We start from the raw sequence: 16,807 nt of genomic DNA on the forward strand, positions 1-16,807 counted from the left end.
TGAGAGTCTGCCTGCCAATGCGGGGGACACGGGTTCAAGCACTGGTCTGGGAAGATCCCACATGCCACGGAGCAACTAGGCCCATGAGCCACAACTACTGAGCCTGCGCGTCTGGAGCCTGTGCTCCGCAACAGGAGAGGCCGTGATAGTGAGAGGCCCGCGCACTGTGATGAAGAGTAGCCCCCACTTGCCGCAACTAGAGAAAGCCCTCACACAGAAACGAAGACCCAACACAGCCATAAATAAATAAATAAATAATTTTTAAAGAAACACAATGAAATTCTCTTTAATATCCACCAGGATGGCTATAATCAAAAAGATGGATAGTAACAAGTATTGTCAACAATGTGGAGAAATGAGAACCTTCGTACACTGCTGGTGAGACTGTAAAATGGTACAACCACTTTGGAAAACAGTCTGGCAGTTCTTCAAAATGTTAAAAGTACAGTTACATTGACCCAGCAATTCCACTCCTAGGTACATACCCAAGAGAAATGAAAACACATGAGCTCACAAATACTTGTACACAAACATTCATAGTAGCATTATTCATATGAGCCAAAAAATGGAAACAACCTTAATATCCATCAACTGATGAATGGATTAACAGAATGCAGTATATCCACACAATGTAATATTATTTGGTAATAAAAAGAAATTAAATGTTGATACATGCTACAACACAGATGAACCTTGAAAACATTACACTAAGGAAAAGAAGCCAGTCACAAGAGACCACATATTGTATGATTCCATTTATATGAAATGTCCACAAAAAGCAAATGTATAGTGTCAGAAAGTAGGTTAGTGGGCAGTGGGGGTTAGGGAGTAACTACTAATGGAAACAGGATGTTTATGATAGTGGCAGGGGGATGAAAATGTACTAAAATTGATTGTGGTGATGGCTGCACAACTCTGTGAATATATGAAAAATCACTGAATTGTACACTTGAAGTAGGTGAACTGCCTAGCATGTAAATTATATCTCAATAAAAATATTAAAAGGAGTCACCCTTTTCACACGTCAAACAGGTGTATTTTATTGTACGTTAATTGTATCTTCATAAAGTTGATTTACAAAGAAAAAAAAAAGTCATTGTTTTCTAAAACCATTCCAATAAGCAGAATACACATGTGATAATAAACCCAATGCCCGGGCTTCCCTAGTGGCGCAGTGGTTGAGAATCTGCCTGCCAATGCAGGGTACACGGGTTCGAGCCCTGGTCTGGGAAGATCCCACATGCCGCGGAGCAACTGGGCCCGTGAGCCACAACTACTGAGCCTGCGCGTCTGGAGCCTGTGCTCCGCAACAAGAGAGGCCGCGATAGTGAGAGTGCCGCGCACCGCGATGAAGAGTGGCCCCCGCTTGCTGCAACTAGAGGAAGCCCTCGCACAGAAACGAAGACCCAACACAGCCAAAATAAATAAATAAATAAATAATAATTAAAGGTGCTAATAATTAAAAAAAAAAAAAACCCAATGCCCAGGTAGCCTAATAGTGACTCTCATTTTGCTCTAGCCTATGCATATAAATACATTACCCTTCTACAAATGCATCCAGTTTAGCCAGTTCATCCGACAAACCAACCAAGACATCCAGTGTGCCAACCTAGAAGGGAAAAACAACATTTCATTACTGAGATTTCATCCTGTTTTTTTTTAAACAAGGTAATACAACATCTTGATTTGAAGGGCCTGCAAATCTTAAGTTCTCCATATTTTATTTCATAATATGCAAGTGTGGTTAAAAAATGTTTGCTAGACACTGCAAAGCTATTTATATGTACAAGATAATCCTCTAATTCATGGGCACAACCACCACTTAGATGTGAAGATTCCACAATAGCAGGCCTGTGCCTCTGGTGGTCCTGCCCAGTGGCAGTGGATCATTTGAAGTCATGGTTTACAAGAGCAGCTCTTAAGCAGGGGTCCAGAGCTGTGCATAGAGCGTCTGTAACTGAAATTGTGGTGTTTTTTTTTTTAAAGGAAACTTTATGATTATTATTATTTTTGGCCACACCGCATGGCACGCAGGATTTTAGTTCCCTGACCAGGGACTGAACCCGTGCCCCTGCAGTGAAAGCATGCAGTCCTAACCACTGGACCACCAGGGAATTCCCTGTAATCGAATTTGTACTCAAAACTGTGCATGTGTAAATGAGCGTGTTTTGGAAAAAATGTCCACAGTCTGTATCAGTGTATCAAAGGAATTCGTTAAGTCCCAAAATACTAAGAACCAGTGGTTTTAAGTATTTCTTAAACGAGTGTTGTATGTAACTGCCTCATTTGGTTAACCAGAAAAATATAAGTATCATGATCTTTTCCATTCTTTACAAAAGTTCAGTCAACTGATTACTGGCAGCCTGCTTCACTTAGAGGCTGCTAGATTACTGATGTTTAATAAATGTTAAATAGATAAACTAGTTTAAATAACTAGGATAGATTTGCCAAGTATAATTAAAGAGGTGCAATGGTAAAACATTTACAACATCAGTGAGTATTACATGAATTTAATAACAGAAAAATGGATTCACTGTGATATTTAAGAATACATAGTCCCAAGATTTTTCACTTCTAAAAATCATATTTAAGTAATACATCGAGTATTTTCATAAGATTTCTCATTAAAATTTAAATTACAATTTAGAAAAGCACAAAAGTTTAGGAAAAATGTTATTTTGTTTTGGTAGTTTCCTTCAAGACATCTCAATTTCCTTATTATCTAAAATTTGAAGATCAGAAAGAACAAGATAAGTTTTAAATTATGCCAATCCCTAGAGATGAGAGTTTTCTTTTAAAGGAACCTGGATATCTCGTTTCTACCAAAAGGTAAGCAGAGACAACTGTCCTCTCCTTCATGATGAACGATTTTGCACAGCACAGTTTTACCTTTAAGTCAGGAATGTTGAACTTTGAAGTAACTGCAAGATTGTTGTTCTTCGTAGTTGCCGCATGCAATTTCTCCCATGTTTGCTGACATGTTTTCTCCCCAGGAGCTGATATAAGCCAGAACTCAGTCATGTTGGTTACCAGATATTTCTTCCAAAATCAATAGAGACTCTGAAATGTAAAACAAAACAAACCAAAAGTACATTTAATATCACTTGTTTCTAAATTACTTCAGAGTGATAAGCATAGCCTGTTGCAAAACTATCAATAATTCAACACTGGCATACAATCCTAAGCAAAGTCAAATCTACTTACCTGGATGTAAATCCATATAAATGGTAAATGGTGATTTATTTATGATACTAGGAAAAAGAGATGATAAAGACCTAATACATGAAGTACATAATTTTTTTAAATTACAAAACATCCTAAAATGGGAATTAGTCAAGAAGTGAGACTACCCAAAATATCAGCCACCAATAGTTTCATTCCACAAAAGAAGGTGGGAGAGTCACAAATTTATAGGTTTATCTTAAATTTTTAAAACATAAAACCAAAATAGGAAGTAAAAAAACATGCATAACTCTTACCTTTGAAAAAGAATTGAATCAATGCATTTGAACAGTAGCCACCAAATAAATTTGCCACATCTGGCTTAGCAAATCCTACAAGGTCAGCCAAATTGGTGGTTAATTTTCATCCATATTCAATCTAAGGGAATCTCCTCAATCCCTAGCATATACTTAGTGGCCATCAAACGCTTACAAATTTGCAAAAACAAAAAACAAAAAAAAACTTGCCAATCAACCTTGTAAATCAGTCTCTTATTTAAAATATGACTTGGGGCGGGAGGGATGCATAATACAACACTATTGGATCTGAATTAAGAGGCTGTGGATCTCCCTTTCCAGAGTTCCATTAAGACACAACCAACCCTCTTCCACAATCTTTCTCCCTCTCCCCTTTTCCCTCTCTCCCTGACACACACGCACGCGCGTGCGCAGAGAAAAAGAAAATCAAAAACCAAATCTACTCAGAATCTAAGTAGGTAAAGCACACAAACACAGAAGAACTCATAATATAATAGTGTCATTATTTCTACTTTAATATGCTTTCATTAGAACCACCATAAACTTTCTACTACCACTGCTTGTTTAACCTTTCCTGAAATTTGGAGTCTTAGGTAGAAGATAACGATCTTACAAAGTTGTCCTGATAATCAATCAAATAATGAATGTGAAAGAACTTTGTAAATTTAAATTTCCTTTAAAATGTAAAGTATTATAGTTAATCGCAATGGACTTCCATAATTTCAGAAGGCAACTGAAATTAAAGTAATCCTACCGGGCTTCCCTGGTGGTGCAGTGGTTAAGAATCCGCCTGCCAACGCAGAAGACACGGGTTTGAGCCCTGGTCCAGGAAGATCTCACACATCGTGGAGCAACTAAGCCCGTGGGCCACAACTACTGAGCCTGCGCTCTAGAGCCCGCAAGCCACAGCTACTCAGCCCACGTGCCACAACTACTGAAGCCCGTGCTCCTAGACCCCACGCTCTGCCACAAGAGAAGCCACTGCAATGAGAAGCCCGCGCACCACGACGAAGAGTAGCCCCCACTCTCCACGACTAGAGAAAAGCCCACACGTAGCACTGAAGACCCAACGCAGCCAAAAATAAATAAATAAATAAATAAATAAATAAATAAATAAATAGTTTCTAAAAAAATGTTTAAAAATAAATAAAGTAATCCTACCAGGTCATTACACAATTGAAGGTGACCTGAACATATATGCCATTCAATATTGTTATTTTTTTCTAACTTCCATTTCAAGAGCATCTACCACGTACTAGGTACTACTCTAAATGTTTTATATGTTATTATTTCAATTAATCTTCCTAACACCTCTACGAGATACATATCATCCTCCCCACTTATAGATTTTTTTTTTATAAATTTATTTGTTTATTTTTGGCTGCATTGGGTCTTCATTGCTGCACATGGGCTTTCTCTAGTTGCAGTGAGCGGGCTTCTCATTGCAGTGGCTTCTCTTGTTGCAGAGCACGAGCTCTAGGCGTGCGGGCTTCAGTAGCTGTGGCACACGGTCTCAGTAGCTGTGGTGCACGGACTTAGTTGCTCCGCAGCATGTGGGATCTTCCCGGACCAGGACTCGAAGCCGTGTGCCCTGTATTGGCAGGCGGGTTCTTAACCACTGCACCACCAGGGAAGTCCCCCACTTACAGATTTAAAAACATACTCAGAAAGGTTAAACTGGTGAAAATACAGATGGTGGTATTAAATGAATCTCAAGAATTGTACTCTAAGATGATTTTTTCCAACATTACTAAAAAGGCTGCACTAAGAGCTGCACTCTCTCAAATGGCCAACAAACTAAACACAGGATTAATAGTGATGGTAAGCTCAGACAAAGCACTCAGCCTGGCCAGAAAAACAGTATCTGATGACCTGCAGATCACCTCCTCTCCCTGCAAAACGGCAGGTGACAGAATCAAATGTTAAGGTCTTCCCTATGATACTGTTAAATTATCTAAACTGCAGCTTCTTCAAAGACTGTAACCATATGAGCTATTACAGTAGATGTCACTATCATACCACTTAGAGTTCTAGAAAATCTTTTTCAGCCAGCAGGTTTCCGAAGGATTTCAAGAAATATAGAAAGAGGACCATATTTCCTCATTTATAAATACCTGCCTGACTCTACTGAGCTTTCATCAGGATCAAATGAAATAATGTCATGGTAATTCTAAACAAAACTAGAGTCCCATCCTGCCTCTAAAGGCTGTTCCCAGTGTCCCACATAGGAAATATCTTGTTTATTTACTATCTTGTAAATGCCACAATTATGCATTTATCACACTATTCTGCCTCATTTTTTTCATAACATCTTTTCCTCTCCACCTGACTGGGAAATCCTGAAGGGCCAGAATCATACCTTCTTTTCTGATGCTCTAAAAACCCAGCATATACAATTCCTGCCAACAGCAGGGACTTTATGAATAAATAAGAGACTTTATGAATAAGTCCTTGCTTGTTTTATGAATAAATGAAATATAATTATAACAATGACTCTGAACCAATCAAAAAGTCTGATTAGAGGAAAAAAATGAGGGCCAAGAAAAATATTTAAATGTTTTATAAAGCTTTTTTTTAAAATTTAGTCTTTTCAGAAAACAAATCCTAACCTTAGAGTAGTATATAAATTAAAAATCAGTAAAGCTGCAGATTACTAAGCCTTTGTCTTTCGTTATTTTACAGGTGAATATAGAAATATAAAAGAGAGGGATTGAGAAAGAACCTGTTGGTACTTTCGGCAAAGCCATGGCCTCAATTCTTCTATCCTCTGGTCAAAGCAAACTATATAAGAGGAGTCTGATGGGAAAGACAAGCGACTTAAGTATCTAAGGATAAATGTAAGAACTGCCTATGAGAAGAGCATCAATAAGTCTTCTGCAAAATCCCTGTTTTTTTGTCCATTGTTATCCTGTCACTTAAACAAGTTACATAAAAAATTTCTCTTTGAAACTGAAGTACAAATTACGCTCAGTTCCAAAAATACCCTATCTTTGCAGATGAACATATTTGGGGGGGGGAGGTCAAAAAATGAAATCTCTGTTGCTAAACACATTTCCCTTTCTGAGCCACACAGACAGTCAAAACTGGTGTCCACTGGTTATCATCTCACCAAAGGTCTGGACACCTCCACTTCCGCTGACTGCTTCAACTGACTTGTTTTTATGCCTTATTATTTCCCTTTGTTTCATCGTGTATATTGGAAGTCAGGCATAAATATAGGCAAATCATATGTTAAGCAAAAGAGAAAATGATTTAGAAGGCATTCCTCAAGACTCAGATCAAGGTTTAAGTCCCTCTCTTATATGTGTGTATACAGTTGCTCTCTGATGATCTTATTTATACTCAAGGCAATTCCAGTCTAGATGCTGAACACTATTCCAAATTGTATCTCCAGCCTAGGCTCCTCTGCTGCATCTAGAGCTGTACCCAACAAGTCTCCACAGCTGACTACAAGACATCTCCACCTGGATGTCTCCAAAAAAACCCAACATTTCTAGTCAAACTCCTAATGGCTTCCCCCAAACCTGGTCCTACTCCAGTGTTCCCTGAGTTAGCACAGTACCCCTGCAACATTAGACAACTATCAATAGAATTGTCAAATGTCATCAAGATAGCAGCCAATACTTATTGTGCACTTCTTATCTACCAGCACCAGTCAAAACACTTTACATGGATTAACTCATTTGGTATATCGCATGGATAGTAGTTACAAATGCAGAAACCAAGGCACAGAAAATGCCTCATATATTACATGAAATATATATTACAATATGTATCATGTCATATATCATGAGTGCATATATTACATGCTAAGGATGAATGTATTATATGCTCTCACAGCACCTTTTAAGTATTTCCCTGAGCAACACTTTTTATTGATGTCTTTCTACCAAATAAACTGTGCATTAGGGTAGGTGGAAACCATGATAGCTTTTGCTCACAACCGTACTCTCAGTACCTGGTACAGAGGCTGGTATGTAGAACCTCAAAAAGTATTTGTTGAATATTCTTGAATGAATAAGTAACTGTGAAGATTAAGTAAGATAATAAAGTTAAAATACCTGGCTTATAATTGGTTCGCTCCCTTCACTTCCTCCATATTTTTTAAAAAGTCAGTTTCATTGAAATATAATTTATATACAATAAAATGCACCCATTACAAGAGTACAGTTTGATGAGTTTTTGACAAACACACACCTGTATAACCACCACCAAGATCAAGATTAAGAACATTTCTGTCTTCCCAAAGCCTTCCCTCACACCCAGGCCCAGTCAATCCCTACCCTACTGCTGGCCCTGGGCAGATGCCAATCTGCTTTCTGTCACACTATAGATTCATTTGGCCCGATCTAGAATTTCACTGTAAATGGAAGTGCACGCTGCGTACTCTTTTATATCTGGCTTCTTTTGCTCAGCATGTCTGTGATATTTGTCTATGGCCTGTGTATCAGTAGCAGTTCATTCTGTTTTATTGCTTAGTGTTCCATGACATGAATGTACAATGGTTTGCTTATCCATTCACCTGTTGATAGACATTTGGATGGTTATTGGTTTGGGGCCATTAACAACAAAGGTGCTATGAATATTCCTCTACAAAGCGTTTGTGAAAATACACATTCATTTCTCTTGGATAACCATCTAGAAGTGGAATTTCTGAGTTGAATGATTAGCATATATTTAACTTTATAAGAAGCCACCAAACTGTTTTCCAAAGTAGATGTAATATTTTATATTCTCATTAGCAAGATACACAGTTCCAGTTGTTTCACATGCCCACCAACACTTAGTGCTGTCAGCCTTTTTATTTTCAGCCATTCCAGGGGGTTGCAGGGGAATCTCACATTTCCACAATGACTACAAAGTCCAGGATCCTTTCATGTTCTTATCAACCATTTGTATATCTTCTTTTGTGAAGTTTCTATTCAAATCTTTTGTGAAATTTCTATTCAAATCTTGTGCCCAATTTTTTAAAAAGCTGCATTGATCTTACTGAGTTGTAGGAATTTTTTGTATGATCTTGATACAATTTGAGAGGTGTGTGTGTGTGTATTTCTTACGTATTTTCTCATGTCTTGCCCTTTCTTAATGGTGCTTTTGAGTAGAAGTTTTCAATTCTGATGTCCAGTTTACTGACTTTTTCTTTTATAATATATGATTTCTGACATAAGAAAAATCTGCCTACCCTCAGGGTCACAAGGATTTATCCTGTTTGGAGTTCAGAGAGATTCTTGAATCTGTGTTTATAGTTTTCAACGTTCATCCATTATTTTCTTCAAATTTCTTTCTTGCTTCTCTTTCCCTTTTTTTGAGACAAAAATGGCATGTATATTAAACCACCTGATATTGTCCCACAGGTCACTGAGCTTGCATTCACTTTTTTAAATTGTTTTCCTCTCTGGGCTTCAGTTTGGATACTTTCTTGCTACATCGTCTAGCTGGCTGACCTTTTCTTTAAAGTAATCTATTTGTCTCATGAAGTGAATTTTTCGCTTTAGATGTATTTTTCACCTTTATAAGTTCCATCTTTTAAAACTTCTCTTTCCTCATTATGTTCATGTTTTCTGTTAAATCACTGAGCATATTTACAATTCACAACATTAGATTGTTGATCACTGGATTTTGTTTTCTTCCTTTTAAGAATGTTGTGCTTTGTTCTGATGGTTACCTTACTTGAGCTTTAGCATGCTTCATTTCAAGGCTTGTTTTTATACTTTGTTAGGCTAAGTCTAAAGCTTTACTCTAGAGCTAATGTAGCCCTTCTACTAAGATCTGACCGTCCGGGGATTCCATGGGATGCCCCAGGGATTCAATAAGGTATTCATATGCCTTCTGGCCCCATGAGCTCTGGCAACTGTCTAAAGCTCTCTAGTCATTCTTTGCCGGGCCTCCTACAGAGAGAGACTCCTTTACAGATGGTGGGTTTTCTGTCTAGCTCCCCCCTGTCAGCCAATTCAACCTGCAAATTCTAGCCAGATAAGCCTTCCCCAACTCCAAGTCTCCTCAACTCAGCAAGACCAACATGCTCTGCTTGGTCTCCTCTAAACCATGGTCCAGAGAGTGACTCCAGGCAGAAAGCCAGGGGGATTATAGAGCTCATTTCATTTGTTTCCTGTCTCTTGGTTCCTGTATTACCTCTGTTGTCGAATAACTGGAAGCAGTTTTTTCATATACTTTATCCAATTTTCTAGTTGTTTATGGTGGGAAAGCAAGTATGGTACCAGTTATTCCACGCTGGCCAGAAGCTGAAGTCTCCTCTAGTTTTGCTGTATGTATTGTTCCTGAGTTTTTGGTTTTGCTAGGGATTCGACCACAACCTCCCAACCCCTCAGCCCCATGCTTTAACATTTAAAAGAAAACAGGATTAACAACAATGAACATGAGAAATATAACAAGTCTAGGCTGAAAGAAAGACTGTAATAATACTATGTGTGGGAAGAATGCAGCACTGCTTTGGCAGTAAGGTGGAGAAATGTTCATTTCTGTTTAAAAAAAAAAGGACACATGTAGCTTGAATAAATGTCCTACACATATGTGTCATTAATTTTGCAAATGTATAGCATGCTCTCATGACTGATAAAATATAAATTCACTTAAAAGCATTAATAAAGATACAATAACTTGCCATCATTAATATTTCCTCAATCTAAAATAATTATATATCACAGGATAACCCAAAAAAGTTCTGTAACTTTTTTAAAAAGGGACAATTTCTAGAAGGCAGTTTGTCAATGTTAATCAAAAGCCATAAAAACGCTGACACAGCTTTAAGAAAGAAGACTATATATAGGTATAAACATTAAATTGTTAAAAAAAACTATTAAAGATTATCTCTTGGGAGTGGATTATGAATGTTCATTTTCATTCTCTCTGCGTATTCGTTTCCTAATTTTTTATTAATGAATTACTACAGGTAAATGCCAAAAAAACCCCACACACTTCATTAAAAAAAAAAAAAAGTGGGGCAATATCCTCACACTTGAAAACACTGAAAAGTTTAGAGACCGTTAAATGGCATGGCAACAAAGAACCCTGGATATAAATACAAAAGATAAAGGCAAAGCTGGTTAGTAAAGCTGGTTAGTAGTAGCTGTGTCTGAAGTATGAGATCAAGGTTGGTAAACAGCCTTTTTAACTCACTGGGAATTTCAGTCAGAAAGAACCTAAATGCCAACTTCAGGAAGCGTAGTGTAACGGCCACAGCACTGCACTGCACTGAGAATATGAAGACGGAATCTAATCCCAATTCTGCATATCATTGTCTGCGTAAATTTCATTTGTAAAATGAGAGGACTGGATTACCATATCCAGGATCCCTTTTTGCTCTTATATTCCATGAATCTGTACTGGGTAAGACCCAGGACTCTTTTTTTTTTTTCTATTTTCTTGTTAAGTCCCTCAAATAAATCAGATTATCGGACAGGTTTCAGAACCACTATAGTAAAATAGGCATTTCCATGATTATATAGTGAGTTACATAGTAAATGTTACAAGAAATGGCAAATATTCCTTAATAAGATGGCTAAATGTCATACCATCATTATCAAGAATCACGCAGTATTGTTAGTTCTATAATACAGGAATGATTTTTGTTCTATGGAGTTCAGAAACCTTAAATACATGAACCCACTTTTTGCATGCTTTCTATGGCAGCTTACAAACTTAAAAAGTGAAAAGCAATATATGAAATCACGTACAGAACAATACGAAATCTGGGTAAACTACTGCTTTGCTCAAGAAATACACAATTTTATTTCATTTATGAAGGACAGACAGAGGATTTTAATGCCCTTCATACAAATAGGTGGTTTTGTGACCACAGTGTTAGAATCCGGATTCATTCCCAAAACTTCTTGAAAAACTTTTCCAGCACTAAAAACATTGCTCTAGGTGATGAGAGGCTGAGTTACTCACAAAAACATATGCCCCTAGTCCTGCTTCTGCTCAGAAATAAAATTCAAATCTCCCATTCTTCACAGTCATCACTACTAATGTCCTTTGTCTGAGTTTTTCTGCCTTATCTTCACAATGTTCTGACCTCCCTTTATCCATCTTTACCTCAGGCCTACTTGTAGTCTCTTTCTTACTTGCCTCTGCTCAACAGTCCATTTTGCAGAAAGCAACCTCTCTCCTATTTCAACCAACTCAGAATTCTCTTAACAAAAAGATTTCCCCAACCAAGTCCAACCATGCACCAAATCCATTCATATAATCCCGAACTATTTCTCCCTCAACCCGCATGTCCACTGAAATCCACGTAATAGACTGCATTAAAGCAGACATCTATTTTACGTTTTTTTCCGCCCAAATATCTGTTTGATTGTAACTGCTTTCAAGTTAGGGTCATATCATTCATCAAATGTTTTAGGTGCTTAAATTCCCAGAACTGTGGTAAGAAGCAAAACAAAATGTACTCCCTGTCTTGAAGGAGCTTATACTTGTGTGTGGGGGGGGTGTGTATGTGTGTGTAGGTCTCTACGAGTAGGTAGGTCTGTGTGTGCAGGGAAAGGTAGGAGGAAAACAATGCAGGTGACAAGATAAAAAAAAAAAAAAATCGAGGCAGAATACACTGGAGGCACAAGAGAAACACTAGTCAAAATTTTTAAACACTTCTATCCTGTCTGACTGCAATAAGTATTTTTTTGTTTTTAAAGCAGTAACAACTCTTTTTCAAAATGGAAGGAAGGGAAAGAGAGAAGAAAGGAAATCCTGGGTCCAAAGCTCTGAGACTGTTTATTTCATTACTGTATCACCCACTTATGAGAATTTAAAGGCGGTGGATTATTTTCCTACCGCAAGTGATTTGAATGTAAAATAAAAAGAGTAAAGTAGTAACTATCACAACAACACAAAAGGTGGGGACAATAAACCCAAACAGCTACTAGCATTTCTTTTGTAAATGAAGGTATGAGCCTATCCCAGGATAGGGGCAACCACAGAAAACAGTGCAGCACCCCTATAAGTGCTCCAACACTTAAGTCCTTTTAATGCTTTCAAGGAACCAATATTTTAGTCTCTGAAATGCAACCACCTTTCACAGTAAATTAAATTTCTCAATAAAGGCTGAAGGTGATGTAAATGCAAAACAACTTCCTTTTTCAGTCCTTGAAAATACCAAGTTGTTTACTAAAGTGACTTATTTCAACAAGCACAAGAAGGCATACCTCAGATATCAGTGAAGTATCACATAGCCTTCCAATTGTGACACATCAACTTTTAACAGAATTGATCAGTGCAAAACATTTACCACAATCCATTCATCTTAAAAAGTTGCTACATCCTCCCCCTAGAAATTTTTAACACTATACAAATAAAGAGTAAGAATAACTGTTTCCTCTCTGAATGTTAAAATTCTAGCCTTCAAAACAGAAGCATCTTAACTGGGATTGTGGGAGGGACTTGCTCACAATAAAACTTGTTTTAAAAGTTTCCAACAACAATGGGGATTTTACCTTCCAAGAGAGACTTTCGTGATTCATACAGAAGGAAATTTTTAAATTATCAGGACACACACCTTCTTTAAATAAATCTTAACTTTTGTGTTGTTTTGTTTTCAACTGAAACTGTACCTATAAATGCTCTATAATCCTTTTAAGGATTACCTGAATTTCATGCCATAAATATACTGAAATATGAAAGACAATTTAATCTTTAATGTATTTTATAAACAACTGCCATCTTTTTATTTTACAGTTGGCTAGAAATAAATGTGTAAGAACCAAGCCTTACTTAGGCATAGATGCTGATCATAAAAACTGAAACCAGCTAGAAAGGTAACAACTCATAACACAATGTTAAAAATCTCTTGCAATTTCTGCTAAAGCAAGCTGAATCGATAGGCAAGGAGGGCACTGTACCCCCATTACTAAAGGAATCATCAGAACCTTCTGAGGGCCCAGAGACTTTCTCTCTGCTACAGGCAACTCAACACTGACCCAGGGAGCAAACAATTCCTTCCATGCCAGGCAACTCCCTGATTCTACACTCAACGGCTCCCAAAACGTTATTTCCCTTCTCTTTCAGGCTGTTATTTTATAACAGTGACTGGACCACAACACCATGTTTTCCACTAGAAGGTGCTGATATCTCTAAGACAATGTATTCTAGCCTGAAATTCAACAAGCCAAAGACCTAAAACAAGCGTGTCGCCCCCAATTCATCACTCAAGTAAGCTTGAGATCCTGTTTCCTGGTCATGACAACCACTTATTGAATATGTGCTATGTGATTAGCACTTCAATATGCTAAGCAATTTCGTAGTTGATTCCTTCAAAGAAGATGGTATCACCAACCCCACTTGCAGATGAGAGAACAGTTAATGAAATTTCTTGCCCAAGGCCACAGAGCTAGTGACTCCATACATTTTACTTGCTAGTTTATTGAAACACTGCTCTTAACGTCTATATCCCCATCATCTAGTAGAGGGCCTGTCACTAACAAGCACTCAGATACGTGTCCAGTAAATAAAGGATGGCACCACATGGGGTGTTTCACAACCAAATGGTACCTCTCTCCACCAGGAGGAGTTTGGAAACGTCTGGGAGCATTTGAAGTTGTCCCAACGTGGGGGCCACTACCACCATTTAGCGGATGGGGACCAAACAAGGGACAGTCCTGTCCAAAATGCCAACAGCACCCACTGAGAAACACTAAACTACAGGCTGGTTCACAAAGAAAACCTTTCATGGTAAAGTCAATCCACCTGTTAACCAGCTTAATTTATAAATAACTTCCTATTCATGGATAGTTTGCTTAAAATATCTTAAAAGATACATCAATCTCTTTCTATAAAACATCATTTTTGCATTTACCTGCATTTTATTTTCAAGTACAGAGCTAAGGCTCCATCTTCTATCCTATGATGTAACCAAAGTACATCTCCTCCACTGCCCATAGGGCTCCTCTTGGAACTCAATAAATGTATAGCGGATTTGCTACACATTTGGAACAGGATTTTGCTTCCTTATCAAGAGTACAGTTTGAATTTTCTAGTTCCAAGGTTCACTCTTGTCAAAGGGAAATTTTAGACTGCCCTGCTTCACTGCCTGAGCTATCTTTCCAAGGTCACCATGCTAATGGTTTCTACTATGTCTTCAAAACATCAGTGAAATGAGAACAGAACATGAATTAGTTTATAACTAAAATGGTATAAAATTCCACATCCAAAGGGCGAAAAAGGTTTACTCCAGCACATAGATCAGAATACATACAAGAATAAAATTTAACTAGTAGGTATTTGGTCAAAACTGCAGCAACACCTAAACAGGCTCAAGTGCAAAAGGAAGACTGACCGCTTGGGGACTGGACCACAAGAAGATCCTTTGGCAAAGGTTTATTTTGGCGTACCAGCTTTGCTCTTTAGCCAATGCAACTATTTCGCAAGCTGTGGAAATAATTACAGAATCAAATTTTTGAAGCCCAAACGTTTCTTTTTAGGTAGAGAAAACTAATGTAAATAAGGCTCTTAAGACTAATATGCCAAAAAATAAAAATGATCATTTCCTGCCCAGTTCTAAAAGCAGTATTACACTAACCACCTAGCTCTCAGCATTTACTTTAGTCAGATCCCGAGTACTGTTTCTTTAGATTTTATCTAGTCCCTGCAAGATACACCAAAAGAGAAAAAGATCCGGGAGTTCTGAGACACAAACCCGAGGCTCTGTCTTCAGCACAATTTGAGACTTGCTTGTTGCCAAAGAACCGTGATTGACAAGCTGAGCGCCTTTTGCCCACCTTGTTGCTCATTATCTCCTCCAGCTGAACTGTAAACCGAACCGCTTTACCCAAGCTAACAGAAAAGCAGTTTTTAAAGCACTGACCACCGCTGCCAAATCCCTTTGAAGCTGTCCTACTCAAAACAGTTCACCGAAAGTGCTGAATCAAAGATTACAGTGCACTACAAAAAACTCACCCTTCTCTCTAGATGTAATTGTGGTTAAGTACTGTGCAGGTAATCGGCAATCAGAAGATGATGGAAGTTATGCTAGACTTAGACACATCACTTGATGTCCATTTCTAGGTCCAAGGGTCTAGATAGGTCCCTAACTATACAATGAATGGCATTTTCATCTACTTTCTCTCAAAGACCTGTGAGAACAAAATAAACATGAAAGGTAATTCCTGTGACTATTGTTCAATAAAAGATGTTCCGGAGTAGATGACAGTACCAAAGGATAAGTTTGGAAGGCCAAAACAGATCTTTGCTAAGGAGTCTCCCCTCAACCCCCAAATGATCCAGTCTCCCCTGTGTACTTTAGGACTGCTTTGGGGGTAGGTATAACTACCCTCAGTGAAGGGTGCAAACAGAATCTAACCAAACTTTCCTTCCCCTTACTCCTCTGTTTCTCAGGTGATTCAATTTGCCCGTGTGATTCTCCCCTCAAGTTCCTTTTCAGGGGTTTCTTGCCTACCCTTCCCCCATTCTAATAAAAAGTGGTTTCAGTTTTCTGGATTCTCGTTCTTTCCCCTGCCCACAAGGACCCTGCATCCTCTCTGAGGGGCTCCTAGACCCTTTAAACTGCCACCCCCATACTCGCAAGCGCGTACACCCAGTGGAGGCTCTCGCGGTCGCTGTGACCTCACACACACCACCCCGGATCCTCATCTAGGCCACTCAGTCACCTTTCATCCCCCTCAATCAAGGGGACGAGCATTCGCTGTGACCCTCACTCCAATCCAAGGAGAAATATCCCAGACCCGCAGTGTTTATTTCTGCCTCTGCCACTGAGTACCCCCTGGGGCCCTTTCTCTTTTTCCCTCCTTCCTCTTCCCTAGAGACAGAACCTAGGCCCAAGGCGGCCACGAACCCGCACCAAGAAACCAGACACAGCCGCCCAACTGGCTCCAACGCCTCAGCCTCGGCCCCCGCGCCCGCCCCCATCCCTCCCCGGCGGCGACCGCAGCGCAAGCTTCGGCCTGGCCGGGGCTCCCCAGCCGGTGTAGCCATCGCTCACTGACCCAGGGAAGTGTCAAACGAGGAAGTGGCAGCAGTAACAGGTACAGAGGTGTACAGCCTGGCAGACGTTAACGGCTCAGCGCTCCATCCCTACCCGACCTAAGCTCCGGCCTCACGGCTTCCGGGACCCCAGAGCCCACGAAACAAGTCACGTGCCAGTCGGAGCAGTCAGCTGACCGCGGCGCGCGCCACTGCGCAGCCGCCGCGGCCGAGCCCTCGGAAGAGGGGAGAGGAGGGGAGGGATGGGGAGAGGAGGGGCGGGGAGGGGCGGGGAGGGGCGGGGCGGGCCGGGGAGGCCCCCGGGGGATCCAAGGAGACCCGGGAGTCGCTGCTGGCGGCCGCTGTTCCGCGATCGGGTAGGGTTTCTGCCACCATTC

General features: G+C 39.4%; 1 protein-coding gene across 4 annotated transcripts in view; it reads right to left on the minus strand.

The window, feature by feature from the left end:
* Positions 1–16,591, minus strand: part of ATP6V1C1 (ATPase H+ transporting V1 subunit C1) — a 40,898-nt gene extending 24,307 nt beyond the window's left edge. Inside the window, exons 1-4 of one of the 4 annotated variants that reach the window (XM_028164299.2) lie at positions 16,433–16,589; positions 3,480–3,554; positions 2,890–3,060; positions 1,542–1,609 (exon numbers count right to left, since the gene is read on the minus strand). In XM_028164299.2, the coding sequence (XP_028020100.1) occupies positions 1,542–1,609; positions 2,890–3,021 (200 nt within the window). In that variant the 5' untranslated portion in view covers positions 3,022–3,060; positions 3,480–3,554; positions 16,433–16,589. Of the gene's footprint in view, positions 1–1,541; positions 1,610–2,889; positions 3,061–3,479; positions 3,555–15,386; positions 15,563–16,432 lie in introns of all 4 variants that reach the window. The other 3 variants (XM_007173390.3, XM_007173388.3, XM_057532080.1) reach the window with 3 other exon arrangements.
* Positions 16,592–16,807: the final 216 nt, after the last annotated feature.

The sequence above is a fragment of the Balaenoptera acutorostrata genome, chromosome 17 (genome assembly GCF_949987535.1).
Source record: "Balaenoptera acutorostrata chromosome 17, mBalAcu1.1, whole genome shotgun sequence".
Lineage (NCBI taxonomy): Eukaryota > Metazoa > Chordata > Mammalia > Artiodactyla > Balaenopteridae > Balaenoptera > Balaenoptera acutorostrata.